This window comes from Acipenser ruthenus, chromosome 23 (genome assembly GCF_902713425.1).
Source record: "Acipenser ruthenus chromosome 23, fAciRut3.2 maternal haplotype, whole genome shotgun sequence".
Taxonomy (NCBI): domain Eukaryota; kingdom Metazoa; phylum Chordata; class Actinopteri; order Acipenseriformes; family Acipenseridae; genus Acipenser; species Acipenser ruthenus.
In genome coordinates this window covers 25,351,971-25,374,424 of record NC_081211.1, presented here as the reverse complement: position 1 = coordinate 25,374,424, position 22,454 = coordinate 25,351,971, and the positions used below count along the sequence as shown (strand labels likewise).

The 22,454-nt window shown below is 37.3% G+C and overlaps 1 protein-coding gene and 1 pseudogene across 1 annotated transcript; one reads left to right on the top strand and one right to left on the bottom strand.

Annotated features, from left to right (window-relative positions):
* Window positions 1-272: 272 nt before the first annotated feature.
* On the top strand, window positions 273-6,785 carry LOC117413443 (cyclin-G1-like). The gene is made up of 7 exons (XM_034022644.3): window positions 273-518; window positions 1,163-1,429; window positions 1,660-1,913; window positions 2,097-2,175; window positions 2,314-2,412; window positions 2,837-3,039; window positions 4,052-6,785. The coding sequence occupies exons 2-6, from the start codon at window positions 1,163-1,165 to the stop codon at window positions 3,023-3,025; spliced, it is 888 nt and encodes a 295-aa protein (XP_033878535.3). The 5' UTR covers window positions 273-518; the 3' UTR covers window positions 3,026-3,039; window positions 4,052-6,785.
* Window positions 6,786-8,232: 1,447 nt separating this feature from the next.
* Window positions 8,233-10,471, bottom strand: LOC117413482 (nudC domain-containing protein 2-like; annotated as a pseudogene).
* Between the last annotated feature and the right edge of the window lie 11,983 nt (window positions 10,472-22,454).

Here is a 22,454-nt window from a genome sequence, read left to right as displayed (position 1 = left end):
GTACAGTACAACAAGACTGGCAGTGTCAGTGTCTGTTGAAAAGTGTCTGTACTGCATTAAACCGGTGGTTGATCACGTGAGAATGTCGCTCGGTCAGGTCCGCCCCCTTCGAGCACAAGGCGTGGTCACTAACTTGAATGATACTCCATTAACAAATAAGGTTTAAAACAAGTGCTGAAAAATTGTAGATTTCACTTTAAGTGACCAATCACAGGCCAGCAGAGGTTGGGCTTTGTTATAGCTGCATTTATATAGTTGTGCAAACCCGACATTTTTTGCTTTTAGCCAAGGGTACGGGGTTGTGTGTTAGGGGGGAAAAAAGGAACAAGTTTGCTTAACCTGAATAAATATACTTACACGTTTAAAACATTTATATATTTAATACTATCCATAGTTTGCGATCGCTTCTTTAAGAAACCTTTTTGAAAAAAAAAGTAAGATTAAACTTTTGTTTTATTTAGAAAGAGTTTATATTTTGTTTTCATCTTTTAAAAACAACTTCACCAGTGGTCTTAAAGGTAAGTTCATGTCGATATTTCTAGCTTTTTGTTAAGTACTTGCATCTTATAACAATTTAGTTAAAATACCGGTGAACCGGCAAAGTTAACTTCATTAACATGTTTGAGCACACTGTGATTGATATCACTTATTTAAAAACCGACAGTGTGCTATATCGTATAAATACATCAGTAGTTTAGATTGTGTCATTTATGTGTGTTGGTTTATTTCTTAGTTGATTATACATGTTAGTTGAAATACGCTTTCCCCATTCATTCCTATGGGCGAGGGCAAGTCTAGACATGTCTCGCATTCAGTTAACATGCAGTCGGATGCGTTGGGAATCTGTAAGTGCCCAGCCACTAGGCCGTGAAAGCGCATCCACCTCGTATTACATTGTCAAATGTATTAAAATGTTTATTGTATTTGAATTAGTTGTCCGAGCAAGTATGGCAGGTCCATTGTATAATTCACATAACGCGTTAAACCGATTGAGTGTACGAAAATCCAGCTCGTAATGCATTTTACAGAATCGGTTTACTCTAGTCTGTTTGCGAGGATACACAAACTCCAGATCATAACATGTTTTCAGAAACCTTCTGAACTGTGATCCCAGAAATAATTCCAGGGCTATTCTCGATGTATCTTTTTCTGTTCCTTTTAGATGATTGATACAGTTGTACCAGGATCGGAAGCCTTGCCGTTCTCTATACAGCTGAAGGCCCTGTTGGATCAAGAGACAAAATACCAGCCCAAACTGTGTGGCTTGAGGTTGATTGAATCGGCCAACGATAATGGCCTGAGAATGACGGCCAGGCTGAGAGATTTTGAAATTAGAGATCTGTTGTCTTTAACTCGGTTCTTCAGCTTTAGTGCTGAGACATTCTCGCTTGCTGTGAACCTGCTTGATCGGTTCTTGGCTCAAATGAAGGTAGGTAACCATACTGTGTTAGAGTAAACCTAAAAATAGAATTAGTTGACTTTTGTATTGCACAAGGCACTATTGATGTACTGCTTTCTTACTTGGACGTAGAATACGAATTCAAAAGGCAATATTAAGTATTATCGTTAAGTCACAGCTGTAAATTGATTACCACAACTTGTAATTTTGCAGTACATTGGTTTAGTTTTAACCTATGGATTGATTTCTGTTTTTCACAGGTGCAACCAAAGCATTTATCCTGTGTTGGGTTATGCTGTTTTTACTTGGCTGTGAAATCTCTGGAGGAGGAGAGGAATGTCCCGCTTGCCAATGATTTAATCCGAATCAGCCAGCGCAGATTCACTGTTTCAGACATGATGAGAATGGAGAAGATCATAATAGAGAAACTCTACTGGAAAATAAAATCTACTACTGCCTTGCAATTGCTGAGGCTGTATCACTCGCACATCACTGAGCAATCTGTCTCTGAAAGGTAAGCCAAAATAACCTTGAGGTGTCCACTCTAATACTGTCATTTAAATGTGGAAATAAGTGGTATGTTGAATGGCATTTGAGGGTACAAATTGCTTTCAAAATATTTGCAGTAATCGAGGTGGGAATTCTAACTTCTCTGTTTGAATATTAAAGCTTTGCTTTTCTCACCCTGTCTTAACAGCAAGACGCTGCTGAACATTGAACGACTTGAAGCTCAGCTAAAAGCATGCCACTGTCGCTTTGCTTTCTCAAAAGCAAAGGTAAGAAGGAACGAACTTCATTTCCATTACTGAAGTGCGAGTTTAACATAGAATGTAATGCTTTTAGAGTGTAACATGGAAGTAGCTAAATGGCCATTGTGCTTTATGCTTCTGTCTAACTGTGTGTGTGTTTTCCAGCCCTCTGTGCTAGCTCTGGCTATACTGGCTCTGGAGATCCAAGAGCAGAAGCTTCATGAATTGGCAGATTTGTTGCAGAGTCTCCAGCAGCAGTCCAATGTAAGTATTGTAGGGAACAGACATACCTGTCTGAAACTAGATACTGCAGAGACTAGTCTGATTTACACCCAGGCTTGCAAAGACTGGTAAAATATATACTATGCAACTATAAGACCTCCCCCAGAAGTTAGTGATGGAACTTTTTAGTCATGCTGGAACTTTAAATAGATTAGAATAATGTAGTTCTCTTTTGGTAGACCCCTTCTAAGTACTAGACATCAATTCCTGATATTGTCTACCATTTAAAGTCTTCATACACAAAAGGTATTGCTTCAGAACGGATTGCCTTGGCTGTTTCTTGCACTTGCGGCACCTAACTTAACACTCTTGCAATATTCTGTTCGCCAGTCTTCAGTGCATTTTATAAAATCATGTAAATTGGGGATAGAGTGTTCAGCTGCTGTATATGTCTTTGCTTTTCAAGATTTCATGCCGAGAGCTGTTCTATTGGAGAGAGCTGGTTGCTAAATGCCTTGCTGAATACTCTTCGCCCAAGTGTGCCAAGCCAAACAATCAGAAACTGAGGTGGATCGTATCGGGGAGGACTGCTCGACAACTGAAGCACAGCTATTACAGGATAGCGCACCTTCCAACGATTCCAGAGGCTGCTTAATAAAGAGAAAAAAGGTACCTTCTGACTCCATTACAATATTAGAGATGAACAAAATCAATTTGGACCAGCCTGAATACCTGGTAATCAAAAGTGAATTCACGCTTGCAAGATTTCAGACTACCAACGTGTAGTTAAAAAAACATGCCCGGAACGTATTGGGAATAATAGACACCAACACAATCGTAGTCAACAACAAATGTTGCATTACTTAACTTGAAATACAGTAGCGACACTAAGCCAGAAGAATCAAAGAGAATAGATCTTACCCTTTCTCCTGGGAAGTCGGGCGGCTGTAGCCTCTCCTGATGTTTCCTGTGGGTACACAAGCTTCACTGTCCTGCTTGCCAATTGACCTTATTTTATTCCATTAACTCTTTTCCAAACTTGCTTCATCCTCAAGCACTATATTGTCTGGGAAGAAGCAGCAGGTGACAGCTGGTTGCTTTGACCTTTTGATTTATAACTCCTCATACCAGAACACAACCTTGAATAGCTGCCAACATCCAAGCACATTCAGCATTCTCCCCAGATCCCAACCTGTCTTGCACAAATCAGTACACTACGTGCAAAAAGTTTATTAAAACAATACAATGATTTAAAAGTACTAGTTTTTGCATGGAAGAATTACCTAGCAGGTTCAAGTGCAGGTTGAGAGAGAATCCCTGAGCTGTGCCTTAAGGCTGAACTGCTAATGATAGGTAGATCGAAAGGTTAGCTGCTGAGCTATCTCATTTTCAGTGCTGTCATTTCACTGCATGCTAGATCTCTGTGGTTCTTAAAGAGCCCAGTCTGTCGCAATAAAGTATTCTGAATGTTGCACGCATATTATAACTAAATACATACATGGCTCCCTCGTTATTTTGCTATCTGACTTGTACAATACAAATGGCAAAATATTGAGAGCTCTGACACAAATGGTGCATGTACATTTTACTACCAATGTGATTATTTAATTATTAATGAATGAGGGAGCATTATATTAAACATCTTGTGTATTGATAGGTACTGTACTTTTTTATTTTGTAGGTGCTGATGTGGTGGTACTTGATGCCTGAAGGATTCATTTGTTAAAAGAAAAAAAAAAAAACAGTAGTAGATGAAATTGTTAAAGAACAATTTATTAATACAGGCAGCTATTAGGAATTTGCATTTTTTTCTCTTTCTTTTGGATAACGCTGTTTATGGCGAAGTTGGTATTATGGCCATATTTGATGCAGCCAAGAAGTGCCAAAATATACATCCTATCAAATTTTTATTTTGAAGTAACATCCTATAAACCTACAGTATATGAAACACTTCTTGGATAGTTACCTTAAAAGCTGTGACATCCAATGGTCTCCATAACCTGCAAATTTCATGTTCTTAATTTCAAGTCTTTAAAGTTACTTCCTAAAAAAAAATTGCTTGACGACACAGAAGTTTAACTTAAGTGAACTGAAATTTAAACTGGTTTGTCCACATGCTTTTTGTTTTTTTGCAGTATTTGCACTTTGAGTACTATTGTATTATGCTACAGATTGGCTACTACCACTAAAGGGCTAAGCATTTTGAACAGCTGTGATGAAGAACCACTGTATAGATGATGGTTAGACTCTTTACTACAAAGAGTCTTTCAGTTCTCTTTGTACACTGCACCAGCACATGGGCCATTTTAGCCATGAGCTGTGGTATATATTCGGATGAATTTCATCAGCTTAAATGTGAAAAAATGCAGCCTGTTCTCTGGTAATAGCCTTTAAAATATAATTTTTGAAGAAGCTCGCTGTTTTAAATGTAAAGCCTTCATTAAGTGTAAATTGAAGAACAAGGTTGGTTTTGGTTTTAAAAAATTCAGAACATAGCAGTAAATGGATGAATTTCTTAATGATCTACACTGCAGCAGATCTAAATGCCACTGTCATTTTTATATTGTAAGGCAACAGGTGTGTTTTCCCCCCCAATGGCGATTTTATAATTGACCCCTTTTAATAACCGCATAAAGTACAGTAAAAAAAAGGTCTGCCATAGAGCAGTTCTGGCAGTTTGAGTGACATTGTTCGGATCTGCTGCAGTTTAGATAATTAAAATAGACTATTGGGCCAGATTTTTTTTTTTTTGTGGGTATAGCTTATTTATTCAACCTTGTTTTTGGTTTCACTGATTTTTGAAGGCTTTTATTTTTGTGTATGTTTTCACTTTAATCAGTGCCATGGTTCTTGGTTACATCGCCTTTGGCACTGGTGAAGGTTTAAGAGCAGTAAAGTTATGAACCACCTAGGTCCTCAGTCCACTATGTGGAAGAGGAGGAAGAAGGGTTTTGTGAGCTAAATGATCAGAAAATCGGAAACCAAGAAAATTGAACCCAAAACCCTTAAACTTCCACCCTAGGTAGCTGAGCAATCCTAATACACACTCCTACCCAAGGTTATAGTTGTTCGAGTTATCTTTTAGGTAAGATAACAGTGTAAGGTATTATTTAAATTGTGATCCTTACAGCAGATGAAATACTCCACTCAGAAGAGTGGTATAATGAGGGGCACAGAGCAGCGACATGGGCTCTAATGGTTTCTTCTTGGTGCCCCAAATGATTGACAGCCTGTTTTCTCTTATTTCCTACAACACTACATGTTTTCAAGTTGTAGGCATGGCTTAAACAATAGCACCTGCATTTGTTTAACATGAAAAACACAACTTTTAAATCTCCTAAAATGTTAAGGGCCTCTTATGATTAGGTCTTGTTTCTGTACTATCAGACTCTCCTATTCAGTTAACATTTTTTGTTTGTGTGTGTGTTTTTTGTTTGTGTTCTTTTATTTTCCATGTTGCTAAGCATTGTCATCATACTGCTGATGTTGCGGTGCAGTGATGCCTCTATAAAGCTCATATCTAAACACCTATCTAGATCACGCTAGTCACACCAGACTAGCCTAGAGTGTTTTTATTAACTTTTTTTTTTTATCCCCTACATTACCACCATCAAATATAAAATTAGAGGCATCTATTTAGATGATTATTGCAATTAATACTGTTAACATTTGAAAGTTTAGGTACAGTATATCTCCAAAAAGTTTAGGCAGTATCTCGCTAAAAATCCCCTTTTTTTTTTTTTTTTTTTTTTTTTTGCATTTGTATATGATAGAATGATGAATTGGAGAAATATGAATAGTAAATTGGTTTACCCAGAAATTGATCGACGCCATTAGAAACAATTTTTTTTTTTGTGTAATCAGTCACTCAATAAAATACTTTACGTTAAACCTGGTTTTACAATCAAGTTAATGTTTGTTTTGCAAAACTAATTGAGCTATGTACATTTTCTTTTTAATTGTTTTTGTATTTTGAAGGATCTGGAATTGTTGGCACAATTTTAAAATATCAAAGTATTCAAAGAGCACTTTAAAGTATGCTGTGGCCTTTTAAACTTAATTGTGTGGCTCCTACTGAATGAAGAGCATTCCGAGAATAAAGATCTACACCCACAGACATGAAACTGAAATGTTATGTATGCTTTTGTTGTGCCTTAATCTTGCTGAAATTCCAGAGTATTCCTTTTAAATACAATTTAAGAATACAAAAAAATGAAACAATAGAAAGCTGGTGTCTTGCTCATTTAGAAAGAGGTGCAATGTTGAATTCCCAAGTTTTACCATTTATGTTCAGTCAGCTGAGAAATGTGGCAGACTTGTGGAAGTTATTTTGTTTTCATGGTAAAGACTGTCATGAACTAATAAACTGTTTTTTTTTTTTTTTGTGACCTTTCAATAAAAATATTGGAATGTGACCCCTTGATTTTGTTTCTTTATTTGACTGATACGAACAATTGTGATGTCCTAAATTGAATTTCATCATGCAACTCAATTTTTTTTTTTTTTTTTAATGGAATTGGATCGTGCCTGACCTTTTTGTAATTTTTTTTTTTTTTTTTTTTTTTTTAAATCAAAAAGTTAAGATTGCGCCTGCGGCTTTGGCTATAAAATGGAATTATTCTGGGCACCACAAAAGCAGTCAGTGGACACGCCGTAGGGCAGCCGCGTGGAGTAGTGGTTAGGGCTCTGGACTCTTGACTGGAGGATTGTGGGTTCAATCCCACGTCGAGGACACTGCTGCTGTACCCTTGAGCAAGGTACTTTACCTAGATTGCTCCAGTAAAAACCCAACTATATAAATGGGTAATTGTATGTAAAAAATAATGCGATATCTTGTAACAATTGTAAGTCACCCTGGATAAGGGTGTCTTTTAAGAAATAAATAATACAAATTGGTTTAGAGTTGGTCTCAAGGTCACTTGATCAAATTTCACCAGGACGCTCATTGTAATACATTTTATATAGGTTTTTTTTTTTCCTGGTAAAATGTTTAAAAAGCAAGACTTACTTTAGGCCTGTGTGGTCTAACTCTGAAAAGAGTCACTACAATAATGAATAGCTAGTGGAAGTGGTTCATGTTTTAAATCCTTGGTTCTCACCCGTTCTGTTCCACAGCTGTATCCTGAAAAGCCACCTGTGCAGGAAGTGGAATGATTCTCTGTGTTCAACCTCAAAGTATACCAGCACAAAATTACACATTTAAGACACAGATTGTAAAACAGCGTTCTTTATGAAGAAAACACATTGAATATAAAACAAACAATTCACTGGTACAGTGAGAATATTATAAATACAAACCAGGTCAACCCAAACCACACCCAATCTGTAAATATCTTGTACTTACCTGCAACTCCCTGCTGTTCTTAAGGCTGACTGACTTTGGGGAAGTTACTACTGGGAAGATTCAGTACTGCGCTGCAGGGATGTTAGATTGATGGACTCCCTGCTAACAGAACTGTTTGGTTCTGCTTTTCTAAACATATCTGCTTATTATTTTAGAGTAGACATAAATCTGACCACGCAAGAAACCAAATTAGTCTACCAATGAAAGCACAAGGCATCTTTGTAAGCTAAAAACAAATGCAAAATTTGAAACCCGGTAAGTAAACTTGCATACCTTTTTCTTTGCTCCACAATGTGGTTGGACATCCCATTTATAATTAATTTTCCTCTCTGAAGGTAGTTTAGGTCAATTTCCAGTGCAAAACACATTTACCAACACATGGTGAGCCACACATTTACCAAAACTGTCAGGTGACTCAGTAAATTAAAACAGTTTAAAAACCTGTGGGTCAACATGAAGTGGGCTATCTGTAGTGCTGTACTTGCAATGATATTCTTGCACCAACAGAAACACGAGACCCAGAAACCACAGAGGCAGGCTAGAGATGCTAATAATTTTGCTTTAATGTCTTCTGAAGCTGTCTGTTTCATGACACCTACACTCATTAAAGAGGTAAAGGAAAGCATCTACATTCTTCACCACTCCTCACTGTGCTGTAGATTAGTTTGTTTGTGAAACATGTTTTAAAGCTCCCAAGTTACCCGAGTCGCAGGTGGGGTTTATTGTTAAAATAATGGAGAGGCAACAAGTGTAAAAGTCTTGGTTATTACTCCATTAAAAACAACTATTTGCCTATATTAGAAAAATCAGGTCCACCTCCAGCATAGTTCCCAGAAATATCGGCACCGCTGAAGTCGAAACCAGGATTCTGTGTAGAAAAAAAAAAAGATTGCAATGACAAAAAAAGGCATGTTCACAAAAAGAAACTGTCAAATGCATATATAGGTTAGTATATATACATATGCATGCTATAATAATAATTCACCAGCAGAATCTCATTGAGATTAATAGGGGAGTAGTGGTTAGGGCTCTGGGCTCTGGACTCTTGACCGGAGGGTCGTGGGTTCAATCCCAGGTGGGGGACACTGCTGTTGTACCCTTGAGCAAGGTACTTTACCTAGATTGCTCCAAAAAAAAACCCCAGCTGTATAAATGGGTAACTGTATGTAAAAAATAATGTGTAAAAAAAAAAAAAAAAAAAGTAATTGTATGTAAAAATAATGTGATATCTTGTAACAATTGTAAGTCGCCCTGGATAAGGGCGTCTGCTAAGAAATAAATAATAATAATAATAATAATCTTGTTTGCAAGAGTGTACTGAAAGATTATTACATGATGCTCAGTAAAACCTATATATAATACGTATCCAGCACTTACCTCCCTCTGGAATCTCTCCAGTGTGAGCTTCTGCATCTCTTCCTGAACCAATAGTCCCCTTCTAAAAGCGATGTCCAGCAGTTACCTGCCTCTCGGCTGGTCTACATTAAAGAAATGCGGATAAGCTTCTTATCCTCTGGTAGTAGGGAAATAATATGAACAAGACTGCAATGAACAACTGAAAACGACTACAAAATGAAAATAAACACCCCAATAGTATTCATTTAGTTATTACCTAACGTCCAGGTTGCTTCATCTTCGATAGTTGAACCGAATAGTTTCCCCTGGGAAATTAAGTACAATGTGAGTTTAGACATTTGTTGGGCAGCTAAAACGAGTTTTGAAATATCATATTGAAAGCTGTTTGGTATTGTGACACATTAGTACATAATGCTTGTAGGTTGCTTGTGCTGTTCCGATGACACTTTATCAATTAACTTATTTGTAAATTCCTATTTATTTAGCTTTTTGTATTTTCTTTATTTATAATTAATTTGTATATATGTGTTTGTTTTTTGCCTGAAATTTATATACATTTATATCTTGTTTAATTTTCTGTAAGTCGCTTTGGATAAAAGCGTCTGCTAAATAAATAAATAAATAAATAAATAAATAAATAAATACAACAACAAAAGAAAATACACGTTGTGGTGTATGTGATACATGATGATTTATTCTAGTGTGCATTAGATTGCATTTTGACCTGCTTTGCGAATAAACGGACAGGCTGTAGATTTCCAGTGAAAAACGTTGTTAGGGTGGAGGTATTTTAAGCCAAACACAGAAATGGTACCGATATTTTTTCGTTTTTGTTGAAGCATAGTTATCGATGTTTAAAAAAAAAAAAAAAAAAAAAATACGAGAAGACGTCTTTATAGTTCTGAATATGAATGTGGTTTCAAAGAACTATCTATTTGGTGTGACAATTACTATGACCTATATGAGATTAAAAACCCTACCTTGAACATTTCTTGTCCTTTCACAGAAAGTGATATATCTGTTTGCTGCCCAGATTGCATTTGATTTCTTTGGCAGAGGTTCCTGGGAGGACATTAACTTCAACATACACGTCCTCCATGGTTTGGTACCACAGACCCCAGGCGTTTTACAAGGAATCACACCGCTTCTTTCATCAAAATGAACAGACATACCGGTAGTTCTTTGTTTTGCCAATTATTTTTAACGCCTGGAACCCAAATATTCCGCTTCCTAAAAGGAAAAGCTAAGAAATACTAATCAGTGACTCCGTACAACCGCTTAATATGTTTCTAACAATTTGTTGAGTCGATTATGACTGTAAGAAACTCACATTCCACTTTCTACTTGTTTCTACGTACTGTTGTTACAAACAGACGTTATAGCGTGCTGACGCAATCACAGGCGACTGACAGACGCAGGAATGAACTCGTCACGTGAAGCTCCATTTTGTACAAATAATTTGATTTCTGCAACATTCATGGAGGGCAGACAGTAGATTTGCAGAAGGTGTTGTTTAGTATTGTAAGGTCGTTTATATTTCAGCTATAACAATACAAAACGGTTGCATTATGTCATACATGTTTTCACTTTGTTTTGCATAACATTCCGAAAACAATTACATATAATATAAAATAAATATATGGTATAAATAAAACAACACGTTTACAGCTCGGTGTTTACTTTTCCCTTTACACAGCTGAAGAAGCGAATTTGTTGGAAGTCCTGAAATAAACGGAGAGAAAAAACTAAGTTAAAAAAGGCCACGTTTATAAGATCTACTTGCACCACCCAGTGGTAAAGTAGAGGTACTACATTTCTATATTTCAGTGAAGAAAAAAGTGTCCCACTTAATCCAGCAGTTTTATGTCACCAGATATTTTGTCCCATGGGTTGATAATTGTAACTGTTTCTAATACAGTTCTTGATAGGTGAATAATTGGTGGAACAGCTTTAGTTTATAACATGCCCTCCCTAAATGTTACAGTAGGCCAGGGGATATTCTGGGATAACCTTGACTAATTAAAATCATTTCAATAGAAAAACTATCACAACTTCACCCTTAAACTTGCCTTTTCAGTAGTTTTTTTCCATTAGTTTAGTTACGTAGACAAAATGGTATAACAGCTGTACACTGGAGTCAAAAATCAGGTCAACATCTTTGCTGCCAGTAGGGGTCATCATAAATTTAAGACTAGGCATTGGTAACTGCTCTGTGCTTAAAGGTACACACTAGGAACCTGCAGAGACATTGAAAGGCTGTTTGATTTCATCCCCACAAAGGCAGTACATATGAACATTTACGAGCGAGAGGAGGCCATTCATCCCATCAATGTTCACCCAGTTCCTAGTAGCTGATTCAGCCAAAAAGTTTGTCAAGTCGGATCTTAAAGGATCCCAACGATTCAGTGTCGACAAAGTGGCTTTGTAACCCATTGTGTACCCTCGCCACTCTTTGCTCTTTTAGACATCACATCTTTCCACGGCTGATCCCTTTATTCCAAATCGGCTGCTTTTGTACATGTAGGAATGGTTTTGGTCATATACGTTTCTGTTGAGGTGTTTTTTTAAGTGTCTGTGTAGGTCAAGGAATTTCCTAGGTTTTCATAAATAAATAATGATTCTATTTGTTCAAAATGAATTTCTCCAGCTGTCTGCTCACCTTTATATATTCATTTCTTTTTCCACTTTTCCAGCGGTGTGTTTGAGTAAGAGTATTGGATGATTCTTCTTTTTATATGTGTGGCACCTATAAAGCAAATTCACCACTGCTATTGCTCTGAACAGTCAGGTCTCCCAAGACACTCTTGAAAACAAGATCCGTCTTAAATTGAAATTTCCAGGAAACATGATTTCGATATATAAAAAAAAGAGATGAGGTCAGAGACTTGAATCCCTTAGAGATATATGTGAAGCCTGTGCTGTTTTTACGCAAAGCCTTTGAGAAGTAAGTGTCTACTGTATATCACTGGAGCCAAAAAGGATAGCCATTACTCATTCTTGAATATCAAATGCTCCATTCAATGTATAACACAGTGGCATTTAGTATCACATAACCTAACATTACATTTATAATGCCTTAATCACACATTTCAAATGTATTTCAATACTGGAGTTTGCTGTAGTACTGTAATTGAATCATATAGGGTTTAGTCTCCTATATTTGTTTTTACGTGGTGAGTATTTATGCAAAAGCATAATTCTGTTTTATATTGTTCACTCTTTAAATTTCAATCAACAGATCGTGCTTTTTTTTTTTTTTTTACATGTCTACAGTATTATAGAAATTATATATAGATTCTACAAAGCAAGAAAAATAGATTAGTTAACTGTGATATTTTTGCGACTCATACTAAGTTGCTCTTAAACATACTGGAAAAAGACACTTTATAAATTGACTATTTATTAATGTTTTCCACTGTCGTCAGCTCTTCTTCATGCTTGTTTACAACAGTACTTAGATGGCAGTGTTGCTCCAGGAATCTGCTCTTGCTAAACAAGTAGCTTGTTAGCCTGATAATGCCAAACTCACAGCGCACCACGCACAAATTAATATGACAGTTAGTGTTAAAGACTATTCATCTGGAACATGTAAAACATCAAATAATAGCTTTTAGAAGTTTACCATTTCTCGTGACTGATGAGCCATGTTGGACGGTATTAAAAGTGTTTCAATGTTTTAAAGCTTACTTTCAGATGCTGATCTCTGAAGGTTTGAAAATCATGTGGCTGAGCTCAGGGCAGAAATGATCTGGTCCTTCTAGGTACTGCAGATAAAAATAATTGCAATGCAGAAATTAGAAAAAAAAAAGTCTTTCTTATCTTACATATGCTAACTGGATTCAACCATATTCTGGTCTCATAACCACTACACTATGCCCAGAAGTACATTTTTGTTATAATGGGAAGCTATTTATGTACTATATATTGCTGTGATGTATTTGATTCTCTTGAGCAGGGGATACAGTAGTGTAAGCAGTTTCAGTGTGTGCTTCCCCTCATGCAGGTCTCAGGTCTGTCCTTCAGGGGACCAATGTCAACTGTGGCAGATTGTGTGCCAGCTTTGTATTAAAGATTGAGGCTGCTATACTCACTTCACTAAGTCAAGATTCAAACCCAGGTCTCTCCAGCCAAAATTTTTCTGATTGTCCCACTGACACCCTGACTAGCTATTTCTAAATTAATGTAAACAAATCTACAGCTATTGCTTGTAGCCTGGAGGCTGTCATGCTGTAATAGCGATGCCCTAATGCAAAAGATGCCTGAAGAACAGGGTCTGTCCATTAGAGGACCCATACAGTTTTAATGAAGTGCAATGTGAACAAGAAAATTGTCAGGTTTAACACTGCTGTCCGCTTCAAAAGGCATGGTATTGCTCTTACGATTCATAGTGTTTGTAGGGTTTTGACAGTGTCTGACACAAATTAGGGGAGATGTGTAAGAATTTTCATGCAGCGAATCAAAAAATGAAACCAAATGGAAAAAAAAAATATGTTCGGTTTTTTTTTGCCCCCATTACTCTCTAACATATTACTCAACGATAAAATAATAATAATAAAAGGGGAGTTAAATATTGCCTGTGCATAAGTAATATACAGCTTTGAATAATCTAAATCCTGTTCTGGGTACCAGCTATGAAATATGCAATACATCCATATTGATAATCTGATAAGCTGAATACATAAACATAATAATATGGTTGAGATGGATAGCACCCACACAATGGCATGTAAAAGGTATGTGTCACCTATATGATTTATTGTTTAATGTCATATAACCACATAAAAAAATATAGCAGCATAAAACTAAATACATATTTATAAATGGTTCAAAGAATCTAAAGGTTGAAAATGAAACTATTCCACATGGATGCAGAAGATGTGGAGGCATGCAGAGAAGAGACAGGCTAATTCATTTGGAAGCAAACTTCTGTTCTGTATTTTAGGCACCCAGGGTAAGCGTGCACTGCTTTTGATATTGCAGTGCCTTTTCTTTTCTCAGCAAATGCCTTAATACCTCAGGATGGCTCCCAACATGCACCTGATGCACCATGCTGCAGTGCTACTTTGGGCTATTTCTAAGAAAAAACAGCTTCAAAGGAATTCAGTGTTTCTCAGTATTACTTTGCATCACCCTATTATGCAAAACACATACCCACTGTTTGCTTTAGATGTAGGCTTTCAATTTGAATTGAATATTGAGCAGACTCATTCAGTGGTAGAAATGCAGGTTAAACAATAGCAGTTGCTGGGAGTTACAGTACAAAACATCCACAAAACATACGTGCTCCTGTGAATTCAGATGGCAGCTTTTATAAATACATACAGCAATAATAAGTAAACTCTAAACAAAAGTGAAATTAACACAGGACCTTTTTTGAAGCAAATGCGAAGTCATATTCTCTGAATGAAATAAAACCTCTGTAACGGTAGAAACGCCTTTCAGGAAGGAGGAATTAGTGAAGATTTATACTGTCGATATTATTTTCTACCTTACTGAAAACCTTTTCTTCCCACTTGCTTCCAAATAGGCCCACTGGAGTTTCTTTTTTTAATTTGAAGTGTTGCTATAAAATGTTAAGAAACATTTTTCTATTTCCATTTTGGAGGTCTTAGAAACTCATCAAGCCCAATCCTTTTGTTCTGCTGCAGAACATTTCAGCTGCAACCAGGAGACCTTCACAATAGGTGACACTGTATGGTTAATTTACCTTGCTTTCTTTAAAGGACAAGTTGTCCTCCCAGTTTTCTTTTTATGTGCATCTTAACCTACTTTCCTTCCCATTTGTCCACCGAGAGTTGTGTGTCTCTTTAAAACCACCAGCCTGTCCTGCTTACCAGAAACCAGGCCAATCAATATTTGCCTTGCAAGTAAAGACTTGTTATTTCTTTAAAGTTGCAATGCTTCTGTCTGTTCCAGGACCTTTAGAAAGGGAAAGACTGTGTCTGGGAATAATGCAATATATTAGTATATTAGGGTTAAACTTCATTAACTAGAATGAGGGAGTTTTAACATTACTTGTGTTACAAAGATTGCAGGGACACATCTAATTTAAAGCTTCTTTATGGAGTTTCCAAAAAAAAAAAAAAAAACACTTTGTAGAGTATAGAGAAAAATAATAAAGTGCTGTTCAATCTGCCTCAAATTGAATCGACTTGTTCATTTATTAATTCCAGACACACAACAAGTATGTTTCTTGTAATTTATTCAATTAGTCTGTACCCAATAAGGCATAAAAGGTGAATGGCGTGGAGAAGCTACTAAAAAGTTATAAATCAATTACAAAGTGTTAATCAATAACATATAAAACATGCACTAATCAAATCAAAAAGTAAAATTATAAAAATAAAAGATACAACTGACAAATATATACGTGAAAGATAGCAGGGGCAGTATTGACCCTGTTACATGTATAGACTGCCTTTTCACATGCAAACATTAAACTAACTGCTAATTAAAGGAATACTTCACATTTTCTGTACACCTGCAATGACAATATTATTATTATTATTATTTATTTCTTAGCAGACGCCCTTATCCAGGGCGACTTACAATTGGTACAAGATATCACATTATACATTATTATACAGATATCACATTATTTTTACATACAATTACCCATTTATACAGTTGGGTTTTTACTGGAGCAATCTAGGTAAAGTACCTTGCTCAAGGGTACAACAGCAGTGTCCCCCACTGGGGATTGAACCCACAACCCTCCGGTCAAGAGTCCAGAGCCCTAACCACTACTCCACACTGCTGCCCTGCTGACAATAACGGTGATTGTTGCATTATTGGATATTGATCCCAGTGTGTCAGAAGAACTATTCAGCAGCATAACATTTATTTATAAGAAACAACATTTCCATCTGCAGCTGCATTCAGGTGTTCATTCTCGTTTGTCCTGAGGTGATTTGAAAATTACTGCCAGATATCGATTTTTTATTACCAAGATTCTGACAGAATCTTTTGTTATTGTCATTTTGTTAAAAGGTTAAGTCATTTTAGCCTCTCGTTGTCACATAAGCCAGTTAGAAAGACGTCCAAACACTTCAGCTTTAAAAAAAGGGCACTGTGACATCTAGCTCCACACCATTCAAAATGTTTTTCAGAGTTTTGCATTTGCTTTCAACATCCCTAAGAATGTGGTACGACCCCAATATGCTAAATTTAAATTAGAGGAAGAAACTAAACAGCAGTAGCATTATAAATCGAATCGGGAAAGAAATTTAGAGCTGATTTCCATTAGATATTAACAAAGAGCCCCCAGGGCTCAGAAGGGAAGAGGAATACGTCATTAGGATGTTTTCCTTTGAGTTGAAGATGAGTCTTTATAGCCTACCTTCTCCCCAAAGAATCATGTCCAGTCAACAATTTCGACGTTTCTTTTAGACTTGTATAACTCTGTGTGTATCAGTTAGGCATGAAAATAAAATGAAAAAAAGTCTTGCAGGGGTTTGTGGGTTATGCGTCCATTATCTGAAAACAACAGGCAGCCTCTTTCCAGTTAGGATATGACAAAGTTACAGGTTACTGTAGCTTAACTGCAGTACAAGAACAACCTATTGTTGCAGAACAGCTACTGGCTGTTCTATAACCTTTGCTTGCCCACTTCTTTCAAATGTGCAGCCAGCTGCCTGATTGATGGGGAAGGATCTGTTATAATCCTCAATTGTGCCTCAAGAGAAATTTTAGCCCATTACATAGATCGAAACTTGGACACCTGACTGCATCTTTAAACAGCATTGAGATTGGAAGTCATTTCGACCTTCTGCTTTGCTGCAGTGAGCCACAGATGCAGTGCTTGAGAAGGAAGTAATGAACTCCCTTTTTCGAGGAGCTTGTGTGATCCCCAGAATGACAGCTATCTTTTAACGCCTTTTAACACTGTAATTATATTCTAGAAATGTCTGAAACCTTATGTTGTGGGGTCTGCTATAAGATGACCTTTCCATAAATTATGAGCAGTTAGTGTCCTGCACATATATCCTTGTGACAGAGGCCCCGCACATTAAAATATATGTTTTTGTGGTTGGCAGCCATCTTGGCTCAGGAGTGGGGGGAACATCTTGGAGCTAAGATGGCCACCCTCTGCACTGCCACATGGTAATTAAGTTAATTGGTTCTGTGTGGTGTCTTTCTGGGGAGGTTGATTTTCTGATTGATCAGCCTGAGAATGCTAGGCACGCAATTCCTGGTAGGCTGATCAATCAGTCAATTAGCCACCTGAGAAGACATGTCAGGATTTTTTGTTTGTTTGGGCAGAGAAGGATGAGCGCAGTGTAGAGAGAAGGCTGGGAGCAGCAGGTTGTGCTCCATGTGTGTGCACCGAGATATCCGCAGATTGGGTGCTGCTTTTGTTTTGTTGGAGAGTTAAAGAATAAAAGTGCGTGAAAGAGCTGAATTGCAGTCTTCCATGTCTGGGTTTGCTGTTTCAGTCTTGACCGAGATGCTACTAAACCACAAACCTTATCTACTGAGAATAATACATTGAATCACTGCCAAAATTCTAGGGTCCCTATCACTTTCAGATGCGATTTCTAACTTAATGAGCCATATAGAATATTACTTACCCTGGTTTCATGAACATAATTGCCTTCTGATGTATACCATCGAGCATTGTTTGGTGTCACAAACCACTCTGTGTGTGTGATCAGCCACCCATGGAATATTAAAAAAAAAAAAAAAAAAACAGTTACGTTAACCCCTGCAATAAAGTTGTATACATTTATCAACAGATTTTAATTGGTGAAACAGCATCTATTTGGCAGCACCCTGCTGACAGCAAGGTAATTAAACATTTGCTTCCAAGAGCTCTGTCATCTAATTAAATTGAGGTGCTAATTAACTTGGGATCTAAAGTTTCTGACCGGTGGGTAATTGTAAACAAGGAATATTAAAGCAAATTGTTCTCGGAGATTTGAAATTTCCACAACTTCTGAAGCTCCTCTTCTATTCACATGATCCATTTGTTAACCTTTTCTGTTGACGATATTTAAAAAAAAAAAAAAACCAACCCCCCCCCCCCCAAAAAAATGATAATACAGGTATGACTGGGTCTGGTGTTACAGAAAAACTAGCAGACCAACAGATCTGGCAAGGTTTTTATTTTTTTTTGCCTCTAGCTGTCTTTCTAATTGGATGTAACAGTTTTTTTTTCATTTTGGAACCCAGTTCAAAAGATCACTCTGTAAGGCAGTCTCTGAGAGTTATGTTATTCAGCATCCTCATGTTTTTATTATCTACAATCCGATGTGGAAACTTTAATGGATCCAATTGTGAAGACAACATACAGTCAGTGCATACAATCAGTGAAAACGCTGACAAGTTTCTTTAAGAGTTTCAGAATACATGCTGTTAAAAGATCATTGAAAACCATGACTATTTTAACTGCTGTCATTTAAAACCTGAAACCGTCAGCACAAAGCAATGAAACAGAAGGAATATGTAGGCGTTTTAAATGACTCTTATTAATTTATAAGCATCCCACATATGATCTAATGTTGCATCACTGCAAAGGTAATATTAACTTGGTTAACTGTTTCTGTGCTGATCGTGGAATAACCTATCCATTTACTGAAGGAATGGGAAACACATTTGAATTGCCTGAATGCCCGCAACTACAATATTATAGAGAACTGCTTACAAAGTCATACAACTAATAAAATGAAATGTATTAAGTTCCATGTCAATTAAGTGGAAATGCTGTATATAGATCTACAGTATTTTAAACTCGGATCATTCTTTGAACACTTCACGGCCTTATGCAACACTATTCTTAAACCCTTATCCTTAAATCTATCTCTGCATGGGCATGCTATTATAATCACATTACCATTGTAAGGGAAAGAGTCATTGTTAGTTATCCAGTTATTACAATGTAATTACATGGCCGCTAATGCCCTGTTTGGTAACCACTACTACTGGTGCAGATTACTCTTTAAGGTAAAAGAATAGCTTCCCAAGTGCCATGGGTTGCTTTTAATAGTTTAGAAATAAAAACAGAAGGTTTTGTGCCACGATGTAAAACCTAAACAAGCACCAACTGACAATGGCCATTAAAGAAAATTCTATTGAATTAGCACTTTTAAACTTTTCCTTTTCTTTCGAAATATCAAACCAAATGTAAAAATTATTATTATATTTTTTTTAAACTTTTTATAAAGAGGAGAGAAACGCCAGGCAATCAGAATGAATAACTAATTACAAGGTCACCTGCTGGCACTGTTCTCTACAGTTTCACAACATCGTCGCTTCATAGATCTGAAAGTGCTAATGGTGCATAGCGCACAGACATTGTAAAATGTGAAGTCGTAGTTACAGTATATGTATTTTATTTACAGGCAAGCATAATTGCGATGCTGATGTTATGTGACTGAGGTTAGAAACCTGACATGCCTCTTCATAAAGCTGTGTTAATACAAAGTGGCATACTGGCCAGAAGGTTAGTGCCCTTATAAACTTTATGGTATTAATAAGCTGTATCTTTCATGGTTGTTAAGTATTTTGTTCCATTACAGGTAGGTTTATTTGTTTTTCAACATGATAACATTTCTGCATAGTTTTTTTTTCATAGACTAGAAAAATAAATATAAGTCTGTGTTAATATTCATTTTTTTGTACAGAAATATAAAAACTCAAATATACTATTAAATGGAAGTCCTGGAATGCAGTTGTGAAAATATGACTATGTTGAACATTCAGGGCCTAAACGGAAGCATGTTCAATATAAATCTAGCTTTCCTTTCTGACATATGTTTTAAAACTGTGTACCTGCCCAGTTCCCAGAGTTTCTAAAAACATATACTGAATGCTTTCTAGCCTTTAACGTCATTATGATGTCTTCTATTTCTCTCTACGTGATGTGGGTGACACGATCCTGTCACTTTGCACTTAGGATCCAGCATTTCATCTGCAAATCTAACAGCTTCAAAGTGTTGGCTGCCTTCCAGCTTGATTTCTGAGCTGAACAGCAGTGGAGTAAATGCTCCAGCCCTTAGCAATGTTCAAAAGAGAAGCTCCCACACATCACATTCAGCTCAGTTGTCATTTGTGTGATCATTGTGCTCGTTGATTGGGGACCTTGTTTGATTTCCTGATGCAATATGTAAACTTTTCCACTTTCTCAAGCATCTGGCAATTCTTCATGATGTTTGTCTAGGATTTTCCAATCAATTACCAATAAAAATATACACATAGTATCCTGTCCATTTTAGGCTACACTCCTCCTTGTCTGATTAGTCTGGTAACTGCTCATGCAGAGTCTCTTGCTCTCTTTCTACAGGCATCCCTCAAGGCTCAGTCCTGGGACCCCTCCTGTTTTCTCTCTACACTCATTCCCTGGATCCCTGCATCTCCTCCCATGGCTTCTTGTATAATTTCTATGCTGATGATGCCCAGATCTTCCTTTCCTTTCCCCCCTCTGACTCTCACATCTCCTCCCGTATCTCTACCTGTGTCTCGTCCATCTCCTCCTGGATGCACTCGCATGATATTAAACTCAACTTCTCCAAATCAGACCTCTTTTTCTCCCCCTCTTCCTCCCCCATCACTGATCTCTATCTCTATTCCTCTAGAATCCACCACCCTCTCTCCCTCCTCATCCACCAAGAACCTCAGTGTCACCCTTGACCCCTCCCTCTCCTACTCTCAGCACATGTCTACTCTGGCATGCATCAGCAACATATACGCAGAATTCGCCAACTACTGCACGCAGTTCCTAGTTCAGGCCCTGGTACTGTCCTGCACTGACTACTGCAACTCCCTCCTGGTCAGCCTCCCTGCTTCCGTTATCTGTCCACTCCAGCTCATCCAAAACTCCTTGCCTTTTCCCTTCCTCATTTCTCCCATGCTAGTCCGCTGTTCCGCTCCCTCCACTGGATCCCTATTGACGCCCGCATCCAATTCAAAACTCTTGTATTTGCCTCTTGTATTATTTCTCCCTGCACACCCTCTTGCCCCCTCCGCTCCTCTGCCACCAGAAGATTAGCTGTACCCCCCCTCTTCTTCCCTGGCTCCAGAGCCCGCTCCTTTTCCACCCTTGCCTCTCAGTGGTGGAAAGACCTACCCATGTATATCAGGACTGCTCAGTCCCTGACCAGCTTTTGGCAACTCCTCAAGACACATCTGTTCAGACGGCATCTGTAAACCTCTCAACTATACTGGACTATATGGCACCCAACTGTATCAGTACTTGCATCATCTTGTACTTGCACTTAACTGCTCCACACTTTGCTGTATTCTACTACTGCTCTCAATCATAATGATACTTTCTGTATCTTGTACTTGATTTTACTCTTAAAGGTAACCATATTCACGTTTTTTTGGAATTGCTCTTATTTGAAATTGTTCTTGTCCATTAATTGTACTTACTACTTGCTCTTAATGGAATTTACTCTTTTAACCAAATATTTTAAAGTTTAACTGCTCTTATTCGGATTCACTCTCAAATGTAATTATTTACTGTATTTTTTATTTTCTCTCATTTGCATTTGTTCTTACTTACTACTGATTTTATTGTGTTCTAACACTGCTATTATCTGTAATGTGATACATTGTAACAACTGTAAGTTGCCCTGGATATGGGGCGTCTGCTAAGAAATTAATATTAATTGATTTTGTAACAAGAGATCGGACTGCGGAGATGTATTTACAGTTAAAAAATTCTTTAAAACACTTTATCGTAAATGTCAGGAATACAAGTTGAATTATGTAAAAGGTCCACATTGATTTCCTGTTAAATATTATTGAATTCCTATCCATAATTACAACTCTCGCAGAGCAACAAGTATTATTCAAGTCAATCAAATACTGGAGAGAGTTCATTATATACTCCTTCCATTCTATCAAAGCTCATCCAAAAGGTCAGCCACACACATATCTATCCCCTGTCATCAAACATGCGATGCAATTACATACAAGGCTTCGGGGTCTTTACTCATCAGGTGTCCCCTTAAGGAGCTGCAGTGTCTTTGATAGAAGATCAAAGCGATTTACAGAGCAGGTTTGCTCAACATTTTAAACTGCGACAGGTAAAGTGCTTTACTATATTTTTAGTGTCCTTGACGAGCTCACATTGGTATCTTGTATTCTTTGTTTCCGAATGGGGTGGAATTGGTATCTGATGAGAACGACGGTTTTCTCAATCAACATCTACTTTTCAAATTGAAAGACCTGAATCCATTTCGCAAACCCCCACCCGGATAACCCAGATGAAATGCTACATCTCATTTAAAGCACGGTCCTGCTTGGGTCCAATTTCGCTGCCGGGCAGGTGTGAGGTAAAGGTAAAGTGACTTGCTCTCAGGGGTGATACAGTGAGTCAGAAGTTGAGTTCACGTTACAAACCAGGGCCATCTGTCTGTCTGTCTGTCTGTGCTTGGCTCTG

Excerpts from the sequence above, each read along its gene's own strand:
- LOC117413443 (XM_034022644.3), top strand. The coding sequence starts at position 1,163 with ATGATTGATACAGTTGTACCAGGATCGGAAGCCTTGCCGTTCTCTATA. Across the intron at positions 1,914-2,096 it reads GAGCAATCTGTCTCTGAAAG|CAAGACGCTGCTGAACATTG; the intron begins GTAAGCCAAAAT and ends CTGTCTTAACAG. Across the intron at positions 2,176-2,313 it reads TTGCTTTCTCAAAAGCAAAG|CCCTCTGTGCTAGCTCTGGC; the intron begins GTAAGAAGGAAC and ends TGTGTTTTCCAG.